Source organism: Anguilla rostrata, chromosome 5 (genome assembly GCF_018555375.3).
Source record: "Anguilla rostrata isolate EN2019 chromosome 5, ASM1855537v3, whole genome shotgun sequence".
NCBI classification, from domain to species: Eukaryota; Metazoa; Chordata; class Actinopteri; order Anguilliformes; family Anguillidae; genus Anguilla; species Anguilla rostrata.
The window spans coordinates 49,734,883-49,756,237 of NC_057937.1; the positions used below are offsets into that span (position 1 = coordinate 49,734,883).

Genomic DNA, 21,355 nt, shown 5'->3' on the forward strand with positions numbered 1-21,355 from the left:
TCATGGCACAAGGAGTCAGAAAAGCATTACAGTACAATTACATACAGTTACAGTACAGAGCATTATGAACGTCTCGTAATGTGCTTCATACTGTATATCATGTTGTGATGCTGTTATGTTGTAAGCTCCAACTGAAACAGCCAAACACCGGTTATGCCATTTGAGCACCAATGTCTGGGATCCAAATGCGCCCAAAGGGCAAATCGCGGCACAGATCACTGCACACAGCCTGTCGCTGTCTAACAGACTGTTCTGTGAGACTCCCTGCTTATTTATACCGGCTCTCAGCCCCTGCCGCAGATTAATGGTCCTGTTCCAGTTACCTGCCAGCTAAGGTTCCTGCAGATATTCTGCCTGCTCCCAACAACCCACATACGCGTACACAGGCATACACAATCACCCTGAGAATGTCACACTGTTGGGGGTCTAGACCTGAGTCTGTGCACTTGTTTGAGAACTCAGGATCTGATGCTCCTGTTTCACATCTTAATCCAACTCATCTCTGTTCAGAGGTGTCCGTTTAGAGATGCTTGTCACTCAGTTCGAAACAACCAGACAGAGAATAATACTGTTTTCTAATATTGGCCAGAGTATTAACTTAAGCTGTGGAAGTATGTGGGACAGGAACAAATTTTTGGGTTTTTTTCACAGGCAGCTGTGACTAGGTGTGTGTTTTTCACACCCACCTAGATTTGAAGACCGGATTACACAGAAGCAGACAGCGTTGTGGTCGTCACATTATTTTCTCTCTTTTGATAAGGACTTCTCCTGTGAGAATGGCTTGACTGAGAAGGAAAAAAAATCAGGGTTGTGATCCTGTACGAGGCATTATTAGATATTTGATGCATCACACACGATCCGGCCTTGATTTTTTTTATCAGTAGAATCTGCGGTGTTAGAGAATATTCACACTTCAGCCAGGGCATCGCACCTTCATCCCTGCCCATCCAGTTTACGGGTTCTCTCCAGAGAGCCGTATAGGCATTTATCTAAAGCGTTAATGGAATATTCTCCTCGGGCGTGCGAGTCAGCTGCCTCTCCACATGAGCTGTGCTGGCGCAGGCGGCTCGCGCTCACGGACGTGTGCAAACGTCGCAACAGTAGCGGTGCCCGCTCGGGAGAGCTGGAGACTGAAGGGGGCTGAAGTCTAACCTTTAATCTCCATCTGCATTCATTTACTTTGCTTGATAAACAATGTAAGTAACTGAATTAATAAACTGAATAAATGAATAATCCATACCAATCTGTCACTAATTCTCTTTCTCAATTTTATCTTGCGCTACGAGGTAATTATTTACTTATTGTTACAGCTCAGTCTACGTAGATAATGCAGTTTAAATTCCGAGGGAAATGCATTGATTCTCTGAGGTTGCTTTGTTGCCCTTTATTGCCCTTGGAGCTCACAGATGGTGTGATTAATGTGGAAATTTTCCAATTCATGTTTTATTTTTTGTATTATTTGTTATGATCACATATATCTGTGGATTTGGTATTTGAAGAAAGGAAACACTACTGTTTGACACACAGTAGGAGAAATGTAATTACCTGGACTGTTCAGCTGATTGGCACACTTGTTAATCAAGCCAAAGAAACAGCTCACTAGACTCATAGATCAAGAGGGTCTTCAAGATGTGTTGAAGTCTTCATATCGTAAATCACAGGTTTCCTTGGACCTCATATCTAATCAGTTTGTTATTTAATTAATTACACCTGAATCAATTACTTTATGGTTATTCTTCATAGAATCAAATGCACACATTGCATTATGTGCTGCGATACCAATGCCTGACTTGAGATTCCATTTTGGGAATATATGGATGCATGGAATTATGATTGAATGTGGCCATTTATTATCTAGCACCTGGGGGTTTCAACAGGGGGTCTGTGAAGGCATCGTAGGGGGTCTGCAATGTGTGTGGGTGTATGTGTGATCTCCATTAATGCTTTAGATTATGTATGCTTCTATGCTTCCATATTGTATTTGTATTTTCTTCTACGTAGTATATGACTAAATTGCTAATGTGCTGCTTCACTGTAACCTGCATTGAGACGTTTTAATTTTATGAGAATAAAGGGATGGAGACTGGAGCACAAAGAAGAACACCGTTGTAAATGCAATACTGCACATGCAACACGGCATGTTTAGGTCTTTCCTTGCATCCTGCGCATTCCTGAGAAACACAATAGCGTCCTGCAAGTAATGCAGGAAGAATGAAACGGAGAGAGAGCATTTGTAAGCAGAGGGGGCTGCTGCCTGCTGTTGTGTTTGGCTCGGAGGGGTTCTGCTCTACCCGTGTTGCATGAAAAGACAACTCGCAGCTCTTTGGAAGGGGACAAAAGGAGCCCTCGCCGATGACAGTTGCCAGCTGGGCCTCAATGCCAGTTGGTGGTGGCTGCAGCCGCCTTTAGCTGACCCATGGCATCAGATAAACAACGTGACTCTGGCGGGCACTCCAGGGGGATCTGTGGGGTGTTGATAAGGATTAAGGTCTCTATTTAATTAGCTACCGTGGAGTCGCTTCTCATCTGGTTTAACACTGGTTTCGTGTGCTTTACTGTTTCTTAGAAATTAAGCCGTGCAGTCTTGCATGGAAGCATGGAAACATGCTGTTACTCAAGTCCTGAGAAAGTGTATGAAGCATTCAGCGAGTGGTATGTGCGTATTTGTTTTGGCCGTCTACCCAAAGAAAAGAAGCTCGAACACAAAACAGCTTTGTGCTCAAAGCTGTATCAAATAAGGCATTAATTAATGCCTTTCTGACTCTGACATTCTCATTGCCATTATCATTGCTTGATTTGTAATCAGTGTTTGGCCAGTGTCTCCGATCTGGCATTGACCCTCTTTCTCCCTGCTGGTGTGCGATCGATGCCTTTGGACACTGATTTTATTTTTTTAATTTTAATTTTTTTCTTCTGCTTTTTCATGATTTCTCTTCTATTACAAAGAATGTTACAAAAACCTTCAATTTCCACAAGACATTCAGGGGTGTCTTGGTGAACCCAGCTGGGGATTCATGGGAGATTGAGTTCAGGGTCTGCATGTATTATGCATGTATCAGGATGCTGAGAGTAAGGCGGGTCTTCAGTGCAGACTTCTGAGAGGGATACAAATTTAATACAGCTCATAGAATGTAATATTTCAATGACTCCGAACTTACTGAGTATTTGAGAGACCTCATAATCTGTACTAATGGGCTTCATGTTGCCAGCAGATGGCTGAATTACTGAGACAGAGGCACCGAGCGCACATTTTTAAAGGAAAAAAGGACGGGCTACAATTGTTTTATGATGCAGCTGTTAGAAAGTGTCAGGCTGAATTTTCCCTTTATTGTATCTAGGTTTTTTTACTGTGTCGGCTCTTGGGGGGGCTTAGTTATTTCAAGGGGTAGCCGGAGGGGACAGCCGATAGATAAAATAAATACTTTATAAATCCCAGAGCGGGGAATTATTTTGTCAAGAACAGCGGGGTGGAACAGAAAATGCACCAATGCCCGTGTGAACGGTTTTGTGGTGCTTTGCCAATAGAAAGTGACCAAGCGGGAAGGGTTGAGCAGGTCTGCTCTTGTGATAGAGCGTAAGAATAGGGCACAGGAGTGGAGTGGAGCTGTGCGCCTCTGTACGGCTGGCTGGAGCTTCAGAAGAGGGGGAGCGCACGTTAGACTGACTGTTGAGTCAAGGATGTACTGCAACACCTTCCAGAAGCAGCATGCACTGGCAGTGTTTGGCATCTGTTCGTACTAACCACAGGACAACCTGAACACTGCACCCCATTGACACTGCCACCATTTAGTCACAAATCAAACTAACTGGAAGGATTGAATGTAATTTTATCTTTTTTTTCTTCAGTGTTTCAGTATACACACCAGCATCGCAATGTGGGCGAACTGGTCTGGATGATACATGGCAGAGCACCATGGAAACGCCTCCTGAGAAACATTTTATGTTACGAATCCATCACTAGCAATCAATTTGTAAGCTTGGGGGGGAAGAAATACTACAGCAGTTCAAGAGCTGGAGAAAAAAAATTGCAGATAGATGCAAAATACTTGTAGGAATAAAAGTGATTTGTTTTGGCTGCTTTGGTCTGAGACTTCAAAGATGTCTTTTCTGTCACCTGAGGAATCCCATCCCATTCATTTCCTAAATATAGTAAGTATAAGAAAGTACTTGAGTTTTTTCTTTGAAGTGTGGTGCTTTTGCTTTTTTGACGGAAGCAATATATTAAGGTTTCCTTCATCCTTCCCTCATCTCTTTAATTAGATGGTGCTTTGGAAAAGAGCTGCTAGAGGATGGCAAATTTTGTCCAGTCATGATTTAAGATTCTAAAGGACTCCAAATTTGTGCTTAAATTTTATGATTTCTGTCGTCGGGACTCCCCTACCACTGCAGTCCGGCCCCTCTTTCGTCGCCGCCTCCACCCTGCCCACTTCTGTCTTCGCCTGCCGTTCCCCTCTGTCGGCACCCGGCCCCGCCCATCACCTCAGCTGCCACCTTTTGATTGTCACCTAGCTGCCACAAATTAGATCAACGTGAACTGACTGACCGTGTTGGATATTTAAACCTACACTCTTACCCGACCAGAGGAGGATGGGTTCCCCCATTGAGTCTGGTTCCTTCCAAGGTTTCTTCCTATCTGTTACCAGGGAGTTGTTCCTTGCCACTATTGCCTTAGGCTTTCTCCTGTGGGGGTTTAGGCCTGGGTTGTTTGTGTAGCGTATTGTGACAATTGTTTGTGAAATGCGCTATATAAATACATTTTTGATGATTTGATTTAAGGCTTAATTATTTCTGATTCTGAAACGGGGTTACCCAGTAGCTTTACCCAGTTCACTTTTTAGTGAACTTAACAAGTTTGTTTTTAGTATTACAGTTTACCTTAGTAAACCACTGCATGCCATCCAGCATTTGAAGCCCCCATTCTGTTTTAAATTATGCATAACCTTGATGCAGCTGAGTGACCTCTTACCTAATGAGCCGTTAAACCCACCTAAGTATCTATGCATCACAGATTCTCAACATAATCACGTCATTTTAAAGACCCTTTATACTGTGAGCCAATCAGAGAGCAGGAGGGCAAAACTTGTTTCTACCTGATGCAGACATTAGCTACGTTTACATGGAGCCTCATACTCCACGTCTAATCAGATTACCAACCCAATCAGAATAAAGATGTCTCATGTGACCACCTCAATCAGAACAGACTGTCCCATTCCAATTTAAATTTCATTTGGTTTGAAAGGGGTGGTGTAAACATTTTGATAGTCTGGTCAGTAGGAGAATGTTACCCATGTAAACGCTTTAACCGACTGCGGTATTTGGATGGAACAAATATTCTTTCTGCACAAGTTCAATCACGGAATAAGTGACGTCAACAAATTCCAGAGGAAATCTAAAAACAAACGTGGCTGTTTAATTGGCCCTTTCACCATGCCCTTTCAAAACATGTATGCGCACATCTTGACTGCGCTTTTGTGGATGCCAAACTGATTTGAAATGACCCTGCACTCGGCACAGCTGCCTAGCTTGCACAGCAAGATCAGAGCTGGTGTGATGAGTGGAATTGGGGCTGTTACTGTCTCCTCCTCTGGAGCCATATGCCCCTTCATTAACCTGCACAATTTCATGAAAGGCTGTCCATCAGTAAACTCCATCAGCACAGCTTTCTCCCAGCAGTCTTTGCTGCGGACTCTCATCCATTCACTTCTGCTTTTGGCAGGAGGCAGTGGTATTGGGTTTCAGCACCTTGCTGAGTGGACATTGTGGTATAACTGCTCTTGAGCTCGTCTTCTGCTGTTTAATGACTGTAGGAGAAAAATTATATTCCAGTGACAATGCTGTCTGATATGTAAGAGACTAAATATTGTACACACCATACAATGTATATTTGTATATATTTAGAGAACTTTGTGTTTCTTCTTGTTCTGCATACTCAAATTCCAGATCAAGTTAGCTAGAGTTTTAGGTTCTGTGAATATCAAAAAAAGTTTCATTCTTATTACATCCTTGCACATGTAAACAGGTCAATGTGCATGTAAACAGTTCAACTAGAATCTTCAAATGGAATGAATGTATTCGGAATGATTAGATAATCTACATGTAAACATGGTTGTTGTGACGGAAAAGGCACTCTCCCAATTCCTATATCCAAAAGTGAATCAAAGCAGACATTTTATAACTCTTCAGTTGAATCACACTCAATAGAGCTTATGTACAGATATTTTAAAATAAACAAGAGCAGCATTTTTAAATGTGTGTTCGAAAAATGATTACATAAAAATGCAAAACAGCCCACCACTGTTTCCACAGTCTTCCCTGGTTTATCCATTAATAATGCTTTGTGAGAAATGTTCCATTTTTAATACGGCCAATTAGAACTGGTTGCCTATTATTGGCTGCTTGTGGCTCTGCAAGACTCAAACTAAACACCCCCTGTTCGATCCCTTTGGGGTGAAATGAAAGAGGCATGTGCGGATGTGCCTCGATTTCTCGCTGTAAATCACTACTGCACCCCCGGTGAGTCCTGCAGTCAGAATGAACACACAACCATACGAAAACATCAATTCACAGCAACCAATATCTCGCAGAGCGCAGGTTTTAAAGCTACTATTCAGAACTCGCTGATAAGCCCCTTTCACTGCCAGTTAAGCACCTCCTGTAGTGACTGCTTCTTCCTGTCTTGCAGCACCTCAAAATTCGAAAACAGATAATCCAGATTCACCGTCCCCTCATTTTACATTTCTGCTGCCTTTGTCAAAACTAATTGTGTTCATCTTAGCAGGAAAAATAAAAGCCTGTCTTTGAGGAAGTAATATGTGGAAAGACTTGAAAGGCAGAAATTTGTCTTGTTTAGTTGCAAATTCCGTGTGTAATTTGTAGCTGCACGGCCCTGAATGGATTAAACATAAGGATCAGCGCTTGTCAGAACGCGTTTCCTTCCAGCTGTGGTGTAATTAGCCTTGAAAAGAAAAGGAGTGTGTTTCCGATGTCAGGGGGATGTGGGATTGCACAGCCTCCGAGCTCATTTCCTTGACAGAGAACAAAAAAAAAAACCTATGGTGCAATAACGTTAAGAATAAACAGCAGACTTCAGTCAGAACGCCTTGGTACACAACTACAGTCTTGGGTGCAAATTCACAGCTATTGTATTAATGGCTGAAAAAAGAAAGAAATGAAAGAAAATGTGCTCTAGAGAAATCATTTTTACACCACTGTGATTCTTGAAGCCCCTCAGGTCCAGATAGGTTTGATTTAATATATTAGCTGCATGCCTGTCAGCATCAGTATGCTGTGGAAGAGATCCAACAATACAATTAGAGCAGGAAATTTGAATGTCTTGTTTCAGGAACATTCCCCGCATGCAATGAAAACTACACATGGCTGAGCACATGATTCATTTCAACCCATTTTTATCCTCAGTGTCTCGTCACCGCATCTACTTTCATCAGTCTGAGCGTGCTGATTCTGCTCCGCCTCCAAATGCTCCAGATTCTTCCTCAACAGTACATTCTGCTCTGTTTGGTATATTTGAGATGGACAGGCAGGTCTTACCCTAACATCCAGCTTCAGTGACCTGGCATGTAAGGCTACATGATGTAAATTCTTTGCTCTGCACTGTTAAGTTTAGCTGCAATAATATCTCATGATCGATGTTCAATTTGACAGTTAGCTGCCCACGGGGATGGCCTGCTGCTTTGTGACAAGGAACCAAATGTGCAGTGTTATGATTGGATTAGACACAGGCACACAAAAATTCTCTAAATAAGCCAAGAGCTCCTTTATTCCCCTTCATGAGAAGCACAAAAAAAGTAAAATGAGTAACAAAGTTCTAATAGGGAATATCCAAGTATCGCAAGCATGGATACACACACACACACACACACACACACACACACACACACAGGAGCTGTTGAGACTTATGACCAATCAACTTCAGGTGTGCATCCCTGTAGGTAAGGGTGGAGCTGTCCGAGTTCCAGCTGTCCAAGAAGGCTTCCTAGGGTTTGAGATATAAGGAGCATTGACTGTGGAATAAACAGAGCCCCCAAAAAAAAATCTCTTGAGGTAACTGTTCTTTTTATTTAATCATTGATTCAAAGGGATGGAAATCTGATCTATGCCTGACATAAAAGAAAGAAATCATTGGCAGAAACTATATGGTATGATCATCGCTATCCAAATCTTACTTTACTAACTTGGAAGAGGCCTGGCAGGAAATCCCAGATCTTAAAAGACTTTTTTAACTTCTGTTTTCATTTGGATGCTGGTCTGGCTACAGACGGCTCTCCTAGCAAATCAGAAGGTGTACCCCGACAGACGGTATTTCAAATAGTAGTTTTATCTTGTTGCGGTTCAGATCCAAAAGGAACTCAAAAGTCCTTTCCCAGAAACACCTATACTGGATTTGCCATTTGAGATTATACAGTGGGACATTTTTAAAAAAAATGTAATCTCATCCAAAGTCTTGAGACCTGTGGGTTTTGGCAGTAGAACCAGATTCACAAACAAACTATTTTTGAAGCCAGTGCTGGTATCTAAAATCCCCTGTGTGTGTCAATGTGGGCATATACAGCTAAAATTGAGAAGTGTGTCAGGAGTGTCTTTGTCCTTGTCTTTCTTATGTGTTGGGTTCTTACAGGAGTTTGTAGTATGGCACAAGGTGTTTTGTTTGTGAATTGTTGCTGTTTCTGTTTGCCATAATGCTTATTTACTTTAGTTTGTTCATCATCTACCTGAATGATTTAATACCAGCTTTTACTTTCTAGAGTTTTTGTAAAGTTAGCTAACTTCAGTTTTCACAGGCACAATGTCTACCTCCATTGAGTGAATTGCATATAAATTGCAAATTGTTTTTTTTAAATTCAGGCTAATGGACTCGAAGTGATGTTTCTCGGGCATTGCCGTCCCTCTTGGCTTCTCTCACAGGGGAAGACGCATGCCCCAGCCGTACCCTGGGCAGAAGTGATGCCCCCGACCACAATGATCAGCAATTCACAGCTTGCAGGGAGGGATTTAGAGCAATGAGAAGTACAAAATCTTTTTTTGTTTTGTACAGACAGATAAATCCCTTCTGCAATCTCTGAGCTCAGTGAAACACACATCGCCTTTAGCGGAAGAGCTGGTGCAGCTGGGCGTATCTTTTCACTCCTCCTTGAAATGAAATCCCCAAGTTTTTTAGACACTTTGTAAGACCTTGTGGGATCATAATATTCTTATTTTTTTTGCCTTCCATTGATGTCACTGAATAGACAAATGCCAAAGAGGACTGTATTTAGTTTCTTGTAATGCTACCCAAGGGAACATTGTGCCAACAAGACACTGCTGAATTGCCCTGATTGAAAGCTGAGTGGATATTAATCCAGGGTTTGATCTTATAGTTTCAGTTGGCCTTTGTGTCACCCTTGGGTATGTTACCAGTGTTCAACAACAGTTCTGTAGAAGAACACCAGACAAAAATGTATTGCCAACAGTGATCCCAGGGTACGTCAGCCATTTAACCCCAGCTTTCATGCATACCACACAGGGACAAGGACATTGGGACATCTTCATTATAAACCTGAAGAGGACGTGCCTGCTGGCTCTTTTTAAAAAAACTGTATTTTAAGTGGTTTGAATCAGTGGTAAAATGGGGGGGGCAGGTAAGTGTCAAGGATATTTATCAAAGGAATGGACGTGCAAGAATTAAAGGGTTATTATGTCTGACCTTATCTTACCTTTATTATTGCTTTGGTTGGGGGATGGGTGATTGGTACTTGTAATGGTCCGTTTAAAAGCATGCACCGTGTGCTGTACACAGAGGCACAGTGAGCATTGTTTTCATACACATCTTCCTGACATGCCTGTCAAGGCAAGGGTCCTGGGACTGAAGCTGAGCTGCTTTTAAGGGCTTCACTTGAAGAGTTTAGTTTTCTTACTTTGACAGGATTCCCATAACCATCTCCACATGGAGATGTTCACCTTATCTCATTTACAGGGAAGGCAAAGGTCTATGTAGCGAACAGCTCTACAGATGTGAGTTCTTAGTAAAAATCTACTCTGTCTTCTCTTTTCAGAAGGGTAACTTGCACAGACATTCAAAACTGTTTTTTGCATACCAGCTTTGGAAGAATATATCTCCTTTGGATTTCGATAAAGCAGCAATTCATCCTTTGTTGACTGTCTGCTGACTTTAGTTTCTATTATGATATAATGAAGGTGCGTTAAAAAACAGCAGTTCCTGAAACCAATTTGTATCTGTTATCTACAGAGGTGTTTTTTTGCTTTGTTAGAGCTTCCAAAGACCCAGGGAAACCACCAAATATCTTTAATAATCTAGTTCTGCCAAGTGAACCTGATTCCTGAATAACCTCATTTCCTAATTATGGCTTGTAAAAAAAGACCAATATACTGTAGCTGTTCTGAGTTGTCAACTCTATAGGGAATGTAAAACGTTAAAGTGGGGCTGGGGAAGTTATTTTCAACCTCTTGAGTTCTGTCCTGCTCTATACTGTGCTAATAATGAGGGGAGCAAGGCTTTGTGCACAAACTGTATCACAGCAGAATTGTACCCTCTTAGGAACAAACCCTGACCGTAACCTAGTGGCAGCTTTAACATTGTCGCACAGACGTAGTAATGCTAATGTCAAAATGCACACTGCCAATGAGTGGCTTCCAACAATCATTAAGGGCCCTATTTTTTCAGTCAAGGCAAATTAAGGCAAATTGGTGGTACATTAAGGCATGTCCAAATCAGTTTTAGTAATTTTGTGACTAGAGACTATAGCACTCCAGAAGTGCCGTTGTGGAAGACATTGGTTTAGGAGGAATAAATTACCTTGGGTTATCTTTCATTATGACCAATCAGATCAGCCAGTTTCTTTTATGCAGTTGATGATAATGTAAAAGTTAATTGTATCATAAAAGTAGTGCTTTCTGAAGTGTAATTAACTAAGTCAGCAAGCTGACCATTTCTTAGTGCAGATTTGCTCCAGCTCTGCCAAGTTACACATAGTGTAGCTGGATAGCAATTTTCAAGTAATTTCATATATTTCTAATGGGATTTCACTTTGTGCTTTGTGTTATTTTAGAATACTGATCTTCTTGTTTCTAAGTCCTCTGTAGTTTTTGCCATGTGCTTTGGGTCCTGTTGGAACATGAATCCTTGCCCCATCCAAGATCTCTTGCAGACTGTAACAGGTTCACCCTAATGATTTGACTGTATTTGGCTCCATCAGTCTTACCGCTAATGGCAGCAAACTTCCCAGTGCTTCCTGAAGCAACCTCACATCATGATGATTCCATCACCATGATTGATGGCAGGGATGTTACCTGGGTGATGGTCTGTGTGTGGTTGGTGCCAAACATGGAGTTTTGCTTTCAGGCCAAAGAGCTCAACTTTAGTCTAATCAGACCACAAAATCTTCCAGGAGGTCTCAGGACCACTCTCCCCAAGAGGCCAGATAAAGAGATTCTTCCAATTCAGCCAACAAGCTTTCTAACTCAGTGCTGCACCTGGCCTCTTGGTCTGATAATTGCCCTTCTCGTCAGGTTGTTCAGATTTGGAGGATGGCTGGATCTTGGTAGTGCCTGGATTGTTCCATATTTTTTCTACATTTTGTTACAATGCTCCTTGGAGATTTCAAATGTTGTGAATCTTTTCTAACGTTGCCCAGCCTTATGCCTCCGAACAGCTTCATATCAAAGCTCCACCGGCAGTTTCTTGGTCTTCATGGCAGTGTGACCGATCTGATGTTTCAGTTGTGCGACCTCTCAGAGTCAGAGATATTTTTTTCTGTAATCATGCAATTGGAAAACACAGGTGGACTCGAATCAGCATAGGTGGACCTGGTTAAAGTATTTAGTGTGAGCTTGAATACACTGAATACACACTTGAATTCATTGAAGAAAATTAATGCATCTGGCCCAATTTAGGTTAATACAAAGGGGATGAATAATGATCAATTATATAATTGTCAGGTTTTTAGTTTTAATACAATTCTGAAGATATCTAAATACTTTATTTCAATTTATTACGAAGTTACTTGAATAGAAGTAGAAAAATATCAATTTAAATGAACTTTAATTTGACTATAACTTTGCAAAAGTTGAAATGAGAAATAATCAATGGGGTGAAAATTTCAAAAGAGATTAAAAATGTAAGAATCCTTTTTGATGTGTGTTGTTATTGGAACAATGTGGCCTGCAGCCTTGCTTTTGTTAAGAAGAGCCACCTTAATTAGAAATCCTACCAACATAACAGATGAATAATCATGGAATTAAATTTCATGTAATTAAATTTTAATACATTTTAATAAATATATATGTAATTAATATGTAATAAAAAAGTTTTGCATTACAAAACAATTATATTTTGTGACCCCATACAAAGAATCCATTCCCAATCTTTTTTCCCTACTGACAGCCTCACCCCCATAATTAAGCTAATTTTCTCCATTAACTCTGCTAATTAGCAATGTAAATGATCCCACAGGTCAAAGGGGGAGTCTGCTGGCTTGTAACTTTGAGCTCATTCTCACCCTAATAGAAAAGTTTGGGTCTCTGTGCATTCTCTCATTAAGTGCTCATCTTACTGGCTGGGGAAAGCCATTTGTATGGAGACACTGTGTCTAATGCTTTTTCCTCAGTCTGTAATATTGATTGGTTTATTCACTTAGGAGTGCAAGATAAGTGCCTGCATGGTGTTGGTACAGAGGAGTTGCTCTGCTAAAATTTTCCACATTGAATTAGCAGTGTGCTTTAGGTTCTACTCAGATTTGCTTTTTCCTGTTGGAAGAGCCAAACATAGGGAAGAGACAGAGAAAGGGAAGTGTAAACTGTGATGGAATATGTAGTGAAGCTTAGGCGAAATCTTGAGTAAGACATAAGGCCATCATGGAGCATACCTGAAAGAAAGATTTATGGGGGCAAAGATAAAACAACCCTTACCCTATTTTTATTAACTTGGTGTTCTCCACCTGGTGCAATGTTTCTGCTTCCACAGTGTACAGAAGCTACATTGATTTATAAGAACTGGCATGTTTCTAGGCAGCTATGGCTTACGTGTTGGGTGGGATGTTTCCCTCCTGCTTTCTAATGAACAAGGTAAAATTTAAAAACAATCCCAGAAGAAAATGTATCATGAGCAAAGCTTGTGCAATTACTGCTAACTGACCAGACAATGTTAGTATGACTAGCAAAACCTGGAGGCATGCCCGTTACTAGGTTTGAAAGTGCCAGTCATGCCGAACCATTTTAACTGGCAGACATGACATACACCAACCTATCAAAGCCAGTTAAGAGCCGGTGGTGATTTTACTGAGGTAGAAAAGTGTGTTGAGGTCCTTTTGACGGGTATAACTTTATTGTAGTTTATCTTAGGCATGTTGGCATGGCAACCTTTCTATTCTGACTCACCTGGATGCGTGCTACAGCCCACGCCAGTGCGTCTCACTGGAAAATAGAGACAGGGCGACAGTCACACAGTGATCTGGCATTTCCCTGAGGTGATATGATGAGAGGTGATGTGGAATAAAGAGATGTGACACTGCCTGAGGGCTCAAGCTACAGCCATGAGAACCGCCTCAGGTCAGCTGCTGCCTGGTCCCGGATCAGTGTGGGGTCTTTACCTCTGTGGGTATGTACCTTTTTGGTATTAACATGATAAATTATTATTCCACTGCTTTGACATTTTTAAAATATGAACCAATCGTCATTGCGTATCTATAGCACTAGAACGCTATTGGTACTAATCCAACCAAATAAAAATGTAAGTAATTTGCCACTATAAATCAGTAGTTGGCGTATGCCAAGTGAACCGTAGACTGGTGTAAAACTATAAATTACCACTACATAACAAGCATGCATGTTTTTATTCAATCAGGATTACTGGCTCTGACATGGTAAAAGTAGCCTTATAGTAATCCATAGATCTTTCCCTGAGTGATTAGCCCCTTGGCCATGATTAGCCCCTTGGCCTCTCTTTGTGAAGCCTTACATGATTCAGTAGTACATTTTTGTACCCCAGTGTCCTGTAAATTGCTGTGTCCCGTTCATTTCAAAGCACCCTACACTCACCTAAGACTGGCAGCAAGCAGCTCTTTAGCTGAATAGAATGGGCCTCTATGCATTTCCCGGAGAACGCATTGACCCCGTCTCTGATTCAGCACGCTGAGCTGCCCAATCAGCAGGTTACCAAGGCAATTCGTCTCTGTGAAACTGCACTGCCGTGACCCTCTCTGTGCCGCTGATCCTGGCCACAAAAGAAACCATCTTAAGGCTAATTAGTGGAACAGGCGGTTCTCCGGAAGAGCCTTGGGCCACCATCGCTGAGAGTGGAGGAATTGGGAAGGATCATTTTCCCTCCTTTAAGTTCTCTGGTCACAAGAAGAAATACTATTTTTCTCTAAAACTAAAAATTCAAAAAATTGCAAAAAAATCTATGAGGAAAAGATTGGTACAATTGCTGATAAATGATGCATAGATGTCTGTCTATTGGTAAAAATACCAAAATAATTCCTCTGTGTGTATTTGCCCTCTTTGCATCTGTTATTTATTTGTACCTGACAGGAATCTGCAAGACAACATATTTATTTATTTATTTATTTTCCAGAGTGAAGAACCTCCTGGCTTTAATGTCACATGATTGTTAGTGTTTTCTGTTAAGAGCAGAAACCCCAGTTTGCAGTAGGGCCTCTGAATGGAGCTGATGGGATCAGGACGGAACAAAGATCCTGGTTCAGCTCGATTTTGCAGCTGAAATAATGGAGCTTGCTGCTCCGCTGCTTTCATAAGGAAGCATTTTACCGGAGTCCTTCTCATTGAGAAATGCCCCAAAACAAAAGGGGCTAACTCCCACTAATTCCCAACAAGAGAATGTAACCACCCTCACCCCTCTCCTTCAACCTACAGTCACTCAAAGCTTTCAGACACTTTGCATTGAGGAATAACTAAACCAACATTGAATATACCCCCCCCCTTCCTCCCACCCCCACCCCCACTTTTCTGGTAATAGAAAAGTTGGACCTTAAAGAATTTTTTAAAAGAGCAGAGCAATGTTTTCTATACAAAAATCAATACCAATACCCATAACTCTGAAAAGTGCCCATGCTGGTAATATAAATTAAAAACGTGGTGTTGTATTTCATGCTGAGAGCAGTGAGGAACATCAGCTCTGTTCCAGCAATTCTGTGATTATAGATGGACCAGCAGTTTGGCCCTGGGTTTGGAGATTGATTTTTGGAACGCATACCTTGTGGGCACCTGATATTCATGCTATCCCCCTCTCCCTAACATCCAATAAATATCGACAAGCACGTTGACTCATCCATCCTTCCAAATGCTGCCCATAAGTACCTGCATTAATAAAGGCAACATAATTGTATTTACCCTGAAGGGCTGGTGATCAATTGCTGTACCGCTACTCATCATTTCAGTGTTACATCATCGTGATTGGCATGCTCATTACAATATTATTGTTGCTGGCAGTACTACTATCATGTTTATGCTGTGATAATATTGCCATGATGATGAACAAACAATGCAAATAGTTTGCATGTAACTATAGGTTTGAATAACTGCTATTCTTATTTAAGTGTGCTGTTAAGTGTAGTATCGCCTGTAATGAAGAGAAGTGAACTATGCATTATGTGGTTCAGTTAATTTGTTTATTGATGAACTGAGGCAAATGCAAGGAAGACAGTTGACTTTATATTTACTGTTAGACCAGATGTTTGCTCATGCTAAATATTTTGTTGAAGGAAAAAAGCAAGTGAATGTGTGAGGATTCTGAGCTGTAGTATCCCTAGTAATCTCCGGCATCTTTCGGAATCTCTTTACACATCATCCATCTTGTCATTATTTCTGTTGATTAAGCAGTGCGCTGAATTTATGTGAATGTGACATTTTCGCAATTATGGATAACAATTTCAGATTAGACTATACGGGATCACTGGATTTAGTAAAACAGTAATTTAACAATGCAGAGCATGAACGCTTCATAAAATGTGTGTGTGTGTGTATATATATATATATATATATATATATATATATATATATATATATACATATAATATATATATATATAACACACACACACATTTATGCGTTCATTCATATTATATATATATATATGTAGTGAGCACCATCATGTTGGAGGACAATCGCTTTTTTTTTTGTAATCCATTTGCATTTGCTTAGTGTGAATTCAATAACACTCCCACATTATGTCCTTTTCCACCATTTAAGGTCTTACTAAACACAGATCCATCAGCAGCCTTTAGAAGTAGCTCACAGATTCCAAACCTCATTTGCTGACAAACGCTCCATGAATCATTTGATTGGTGGGGCTAGCAAGTGCTGTCAGTCACTGACCTATATTATGTTCCAATCAAATTAGTTTTCTTTCCCCAGCAAAGCTGTGTGATTTGTTGAGTCAGTGAGTCACTGCAAATATATGCTGGATCCACCCATCTTGTGAGTTTATTGCGTTCATCACTGGGGAGCCCTACTGAAGAGGACCACCCAGCAGCAAGGCAAACGAACCGAAAACTTAGAAAATCACCCAAACATTTCTGAGGGATTATCCCATTCAGCTTATTTTTGTGTCCCTAGTCTGATTTCCATCTGACTGAATGCTCTTCCTTCACGATGACTGAAAAGCTGTGTGTGTCACATATTGAGCTGGAGAAATGGGAGATTGGTCGTCATGGTTGACTTCCCACCCAGAAACTCATTACCTTTTACAGTGGTCAACAAATACACCTGGTGCCAGTGGTTATTTTTCCCAGGTTCAAGATTAGTTTGGAGTCTGTATTTTCAGAACGTTGTACATTCAAGAAGAATGAGTGTTGCTTAAGGTTTAGCAAGGAGAACATAATTGGTCCTTGCAGATTTTTAATTCATCCTGTAAAAATATTTCATCGTGATTAGTAGAATGACACTCACGTCATACCTACCGTACATTGAAATATGGCAGTGGATCTTTTATGTCATGGGGTAATTTTGCATCTATTGTTGCTGACACTCTTGTTAAGGTTAATTGAATCATGAACTCCAGCAAGCATCAAAATATTTTGCTAATAAATCTGGCATCTACTCCCCTAGAAAATTTTAATTTGACCACAAACGGACCTTTCAAGCATACCTCAAAATCAGCCATGAAGAACAGAAAAGAATGTTGAAGGCTTTGCAATGGCACACAGTGCTCGGAATTGAATATTATTGAAAATCATTGGGGCATGCAATAGCAAGAACAGAAACACTTATCTGGCAACAGGAAATGGTTGAAGGCCATTATAGGTCTGCTAAAGGAGCTGCTTTTATGTAAAAACTGACATGGCGTCCAAACATTTGTATGTGCCATGTTCGCTTTAGTTTATTATTTTGAGTCTGCGAAAATGTGATGTGCAGAAATATTTCATATTTAACTTGTACTACGTAGTGCTTCTGTTCACTCAGAGATTTGTTGTATTGAATCACACAGGGGTGCCCAAATTTTTTGCATACAACTGTACGACTGGATGCATATGCAGTCAGCATGTGGCTGGACTGCCTCTAACAACATTAGAATTGATTGCCAAACAATTCTTCAACAGCATTGTTGAAGGCTGAAAACAGGAAAAAAAATGTAATGGGAAATGTTTGTGGCTTTTTCCAGTTTGTGACTTTTAGAATATTAATTTGTGCAGGATGTGTGGTCTCAAATGGCAAGTCCTTGTTACATACTTTCATTTTTTACCGAACATTCCAGAACATAATGTGATTGACTTCAAACCAGGCTATAATAATTTTATAAAGTCCAAGAAGAGGACAAGTTGAATCAACATCACCTGATTTTGCAACTCACCTGACACTGAACTTTGGAAACCACACAGACCTAAATCTAAGTTTTTCTGCGATAATGCATCTAATACTGTGACCTTAAGAAATCTCAGCATGCTTACCTCAGGCCAGATTGCATGGCGTGGTTGATGATGCGGGCTCATATTTCTGGTGTACTTTTGTACGGCATTTGAAGCCTTCCCGGTTCTTTGGGCTTAATTTCAGTCAATATCAGCCTTTATTTAGCCGTGGGCCTCTGGGACGGTTCCTGTTGCTCTCCAGTGTTTCGTGGGGAGGTGACCAGGGAGCGTGTGGCCTCTCGGTGGCACACAGGTAACAGTGCGGCCTTTGAGTCGGCTGGAGCCCCACCCTGCCTCCATTTCGGCTCCCTGACTGGCGGCTCTGTGGTGAGACCTCTAACAGGTCTGAATTACAGCGCCGTCTCTGCAGCTCTTTGTGCCGAGCATTAAGGAGAACTCGGCTTTCAAAGGCTGTCATTCTGCCGTGTGGAGAGAACCTGTGCGATGAACTCCATCCTTTCTGGATAACTCTGGGGACTCTGTGGTAACAGTGTAAGCCGTGTGCTTGGTTTGTAATGAGAGACCTTGCAGCAGTGATTCAGTGTTTGGGGACAAGGCAAGGAGGCAGATACGATCTTGCCCAGTTGCCCTGTAACTGCTGAGCAAAATCTGCCTGGGGGCTTGTCACAGCTATGACACATGTACTGGAGCCTACACATTTGTGGACCTATAGGGCTCATGCAGATTTCCTCCTTTGTTGCCAGAATTCCAGAATTCACTGAGCTGGAGACTGCTGTCATCTACAAATAGAGTTTCAATCCTCTGCCCTTTGCAAATACACACTGTATTGCATGCACCTTCGGTGGTATTTACACACTGAACTGCATGCACCATCAGTGAGTTTTACTTTTACATTTACATTTAACGCATTTGGCAGATGTCCTAATCCAGAACAATTTGTATAAATACATGCAGGCACCTTCACCATGCGCCTTCAGTGAGATTTACACATTGCAATACATGCGTCTTCAGCTACGTTAACACACATTTGATGACACACAGCATTCCACACACCTTTCGAGATATTTACGCACTGCATTTTGTGTGGTGTCTGTGAGATTTACACAGTACACTTCATGCATATTCAGTGAGATTTAAACATTAATGTGGTTATGCATGCCTTCAATTAAGGTATAGTACGAGAGGTTAAATATGTAACCATAAGCTGTGTATTGAACTTTTTTATGTAGCTTTCAACTGCCAACAAGTTATATGTAATTGCATTATTGGATGCCTTGCAGTTACACAAGTGCACATTTATGGTTCATAACAAAATGTAGTTGGTGTTAAATCGGCGCTGACGTTTTACTATTATGGGGAACATTTCTTCCCTTCGTGGACTCATTAGCCTCTGTTAGAGGTAATTAAATTAGCACTGAACGTTTTACTGTGTTTAGATAAAAGGAAGTATGGCAACAAAAAAAAAAGGTTTAAAAATGTGGATCCACAGGCACTATATACTAAGTAGAAATTACAGAAAAAGTTATGTTTGATTTAGGGTTAGTGGGAAAGCTGGGGTAAGGAGAGTGATTTGTTGTTAGGTTTTAAATTGGGGTTAGGGGGTTTTGGTTGATTTGTGATTAGGTTAAATCAGGTTATGGTTAACAGGTTGAGGGGTGGAGATGAGATTGGGTCAAGTCAGGTTTAAAAGGAAGGCAATTGCACATGGCCTGTGTAACTGCATAAACCACAGACTCCTGTTACACATTAATTCATTTTTAATGAATGGTGTAATTCCATATCAGTTACCCCGTCGTTAAAATATAATCTAATCATCATCATTTTTAATGTTAGCAAAGCCAATTCTGCAATTGAAACTCACATAAATAAGTCATAGAAGATGTATCAGCTGCGTGAGGATTGGGTTACAGAATGCCCAGACGAAACTATGGCGCTAACAAACACAGATACACTGGTATATACTATACCAGTGTACGCCAAGGGAGCTGTTTGTCCTGCCTGTTCACACATTCATTTCAAGGATTTGAAATGCGACAGGGGGATTGGAGACAATGTTTGGAGTGCTCATTACAGGCGTGACAGTGTGAATACCCTGGCATGCCGCTGCTGAACACTCTGCGCCTCTCTGTGTGGCTCAAGTCCAGACCTTCTCAGCGCTGGAGAGATACTTAACGAACCTGGCTGCAGTTCGCCCAAGCCGGCAGTAATTGTCTGCTGTCACAATGGAAATTATGAGTTATTACCTGCCATGCTGGTGTAATAGAGTGCCAGTTAAATAACTTGGTCTGTTAATTATGATTTTATAATTACGTGAGTGGAGCTTTTCATCATTGTGTGTATTTATTAGACTATGGGTGTAGAGCAGGCCTCTGTGATGTTCTGGAATGTCTAATGTATGCCTGTTTTGGCCATCTATCATGCATTGTCTATTGTATGAAGACGTGTAGGAGCTGCTGCTTTGAGGTCTCACTGCCAATGAGCTGCCTTAAAAAAGTGGATTTTATAGCACTACAACTATCTGCCAGGCAGGAGTGCCACCTACATATAGCTAAAATAGTCAGCAACTTATGTGATTACACTGCAGATTAGAAGCTACCGGTTAGCGTTAATGAGACGTGTTTTTCTTGGTGGTAGCTCTACCATACTGTGACACCATTTGTGTGTATAAAGGTAAAAGTCTTATATTTCACAGAATAGAGACACAACAGAAATAACCACAACACTGAAAAGACAGCAATGTAGATATTCTATAGATATTTTATACAAAATGTATAATTCAAGAGCATAACAAAATCAAGGTTAGCGATTGTCGAATTCTGTGTTGTGTGGCTACAGGACTATCTGTAGCCAGCAGCGTAAACAAAAGCAGCTAACAAGTCCCATGGCACTAGTTGGGGTGAAATGCTGTGCTGTAGAGGGAAAATAGCATATATAACTAACTGTAGTTTTGATACCACACTGATTACTGTAATATTAGACACATCCCAGTCTGACTGTTAAAATAATTATGGAAACCTCACTTCGAACCTCATTTCAAGAAGTTCATAATTCCATTGTTATTGGAGCCATCTCTCACTAGACGTCCTCCACAGTGTCGTTAGAAAGCGAGTATTGTGTTCACAGTTTTAATTACTCTGCCTCGTCCACAGAGACACCCCCAAAGGATGAGAACGCAGCGGTTGAATCCTTCTCGGACTCCTCCCTGTTCACCCACTGGGGTCAGGACCTGAGCCCCGAGAGCCGCAGGATCGCGTTCAAGAAGTTCCAGTACTACGGTTACAATGGCTACCTCAGCGACCGCCTCTCCCTGGACCGGCCCATCCCTGACCTGAGGCCTGATGGGTAATTCACTTTCTCCCTCTCTCTCTCTGTCTCTCTCTCTCTGTGAATAATAATAATTTTCTATGGCTAATGGGTAATGGGTATTTTCGCACAATACGAAGACTGATATACTGTAGCAAAAAAAGGCTGTGATTAGGAAGGTATTAGTCAATTTATCTGTTCTGCCTTACTTTGCATGT

The 21,355-nt window shown here is 41.1% G+C and overlaps 1 protein-coding gene across 2 annotated transcripts in view; it reads left to right on the forward strand.

Annotated features, from left to right (window-relative positions):
* The window catches only part of LOC135255551 (polypeptide N-acetylgalactosaminyltransferase 18), a 77,539-nt gene that overhangs the window by 23,778 nt on the left and 32,406 nt on the right, over positions 1–21,355 (forward strand). For both annotated transcript variants that reach the window (XM_064336877.1, XM_064336878.1), the window contains exon 2: positions 20,984–21,176. In XM_064336877.1, coding sequence (XP_064192947.1) covers positions 20,984–21,176 — 193 coding nt within the window. The remainder of the gene's footprint in view (positions 1–20,983; positions 21,177–21,355) is intronic.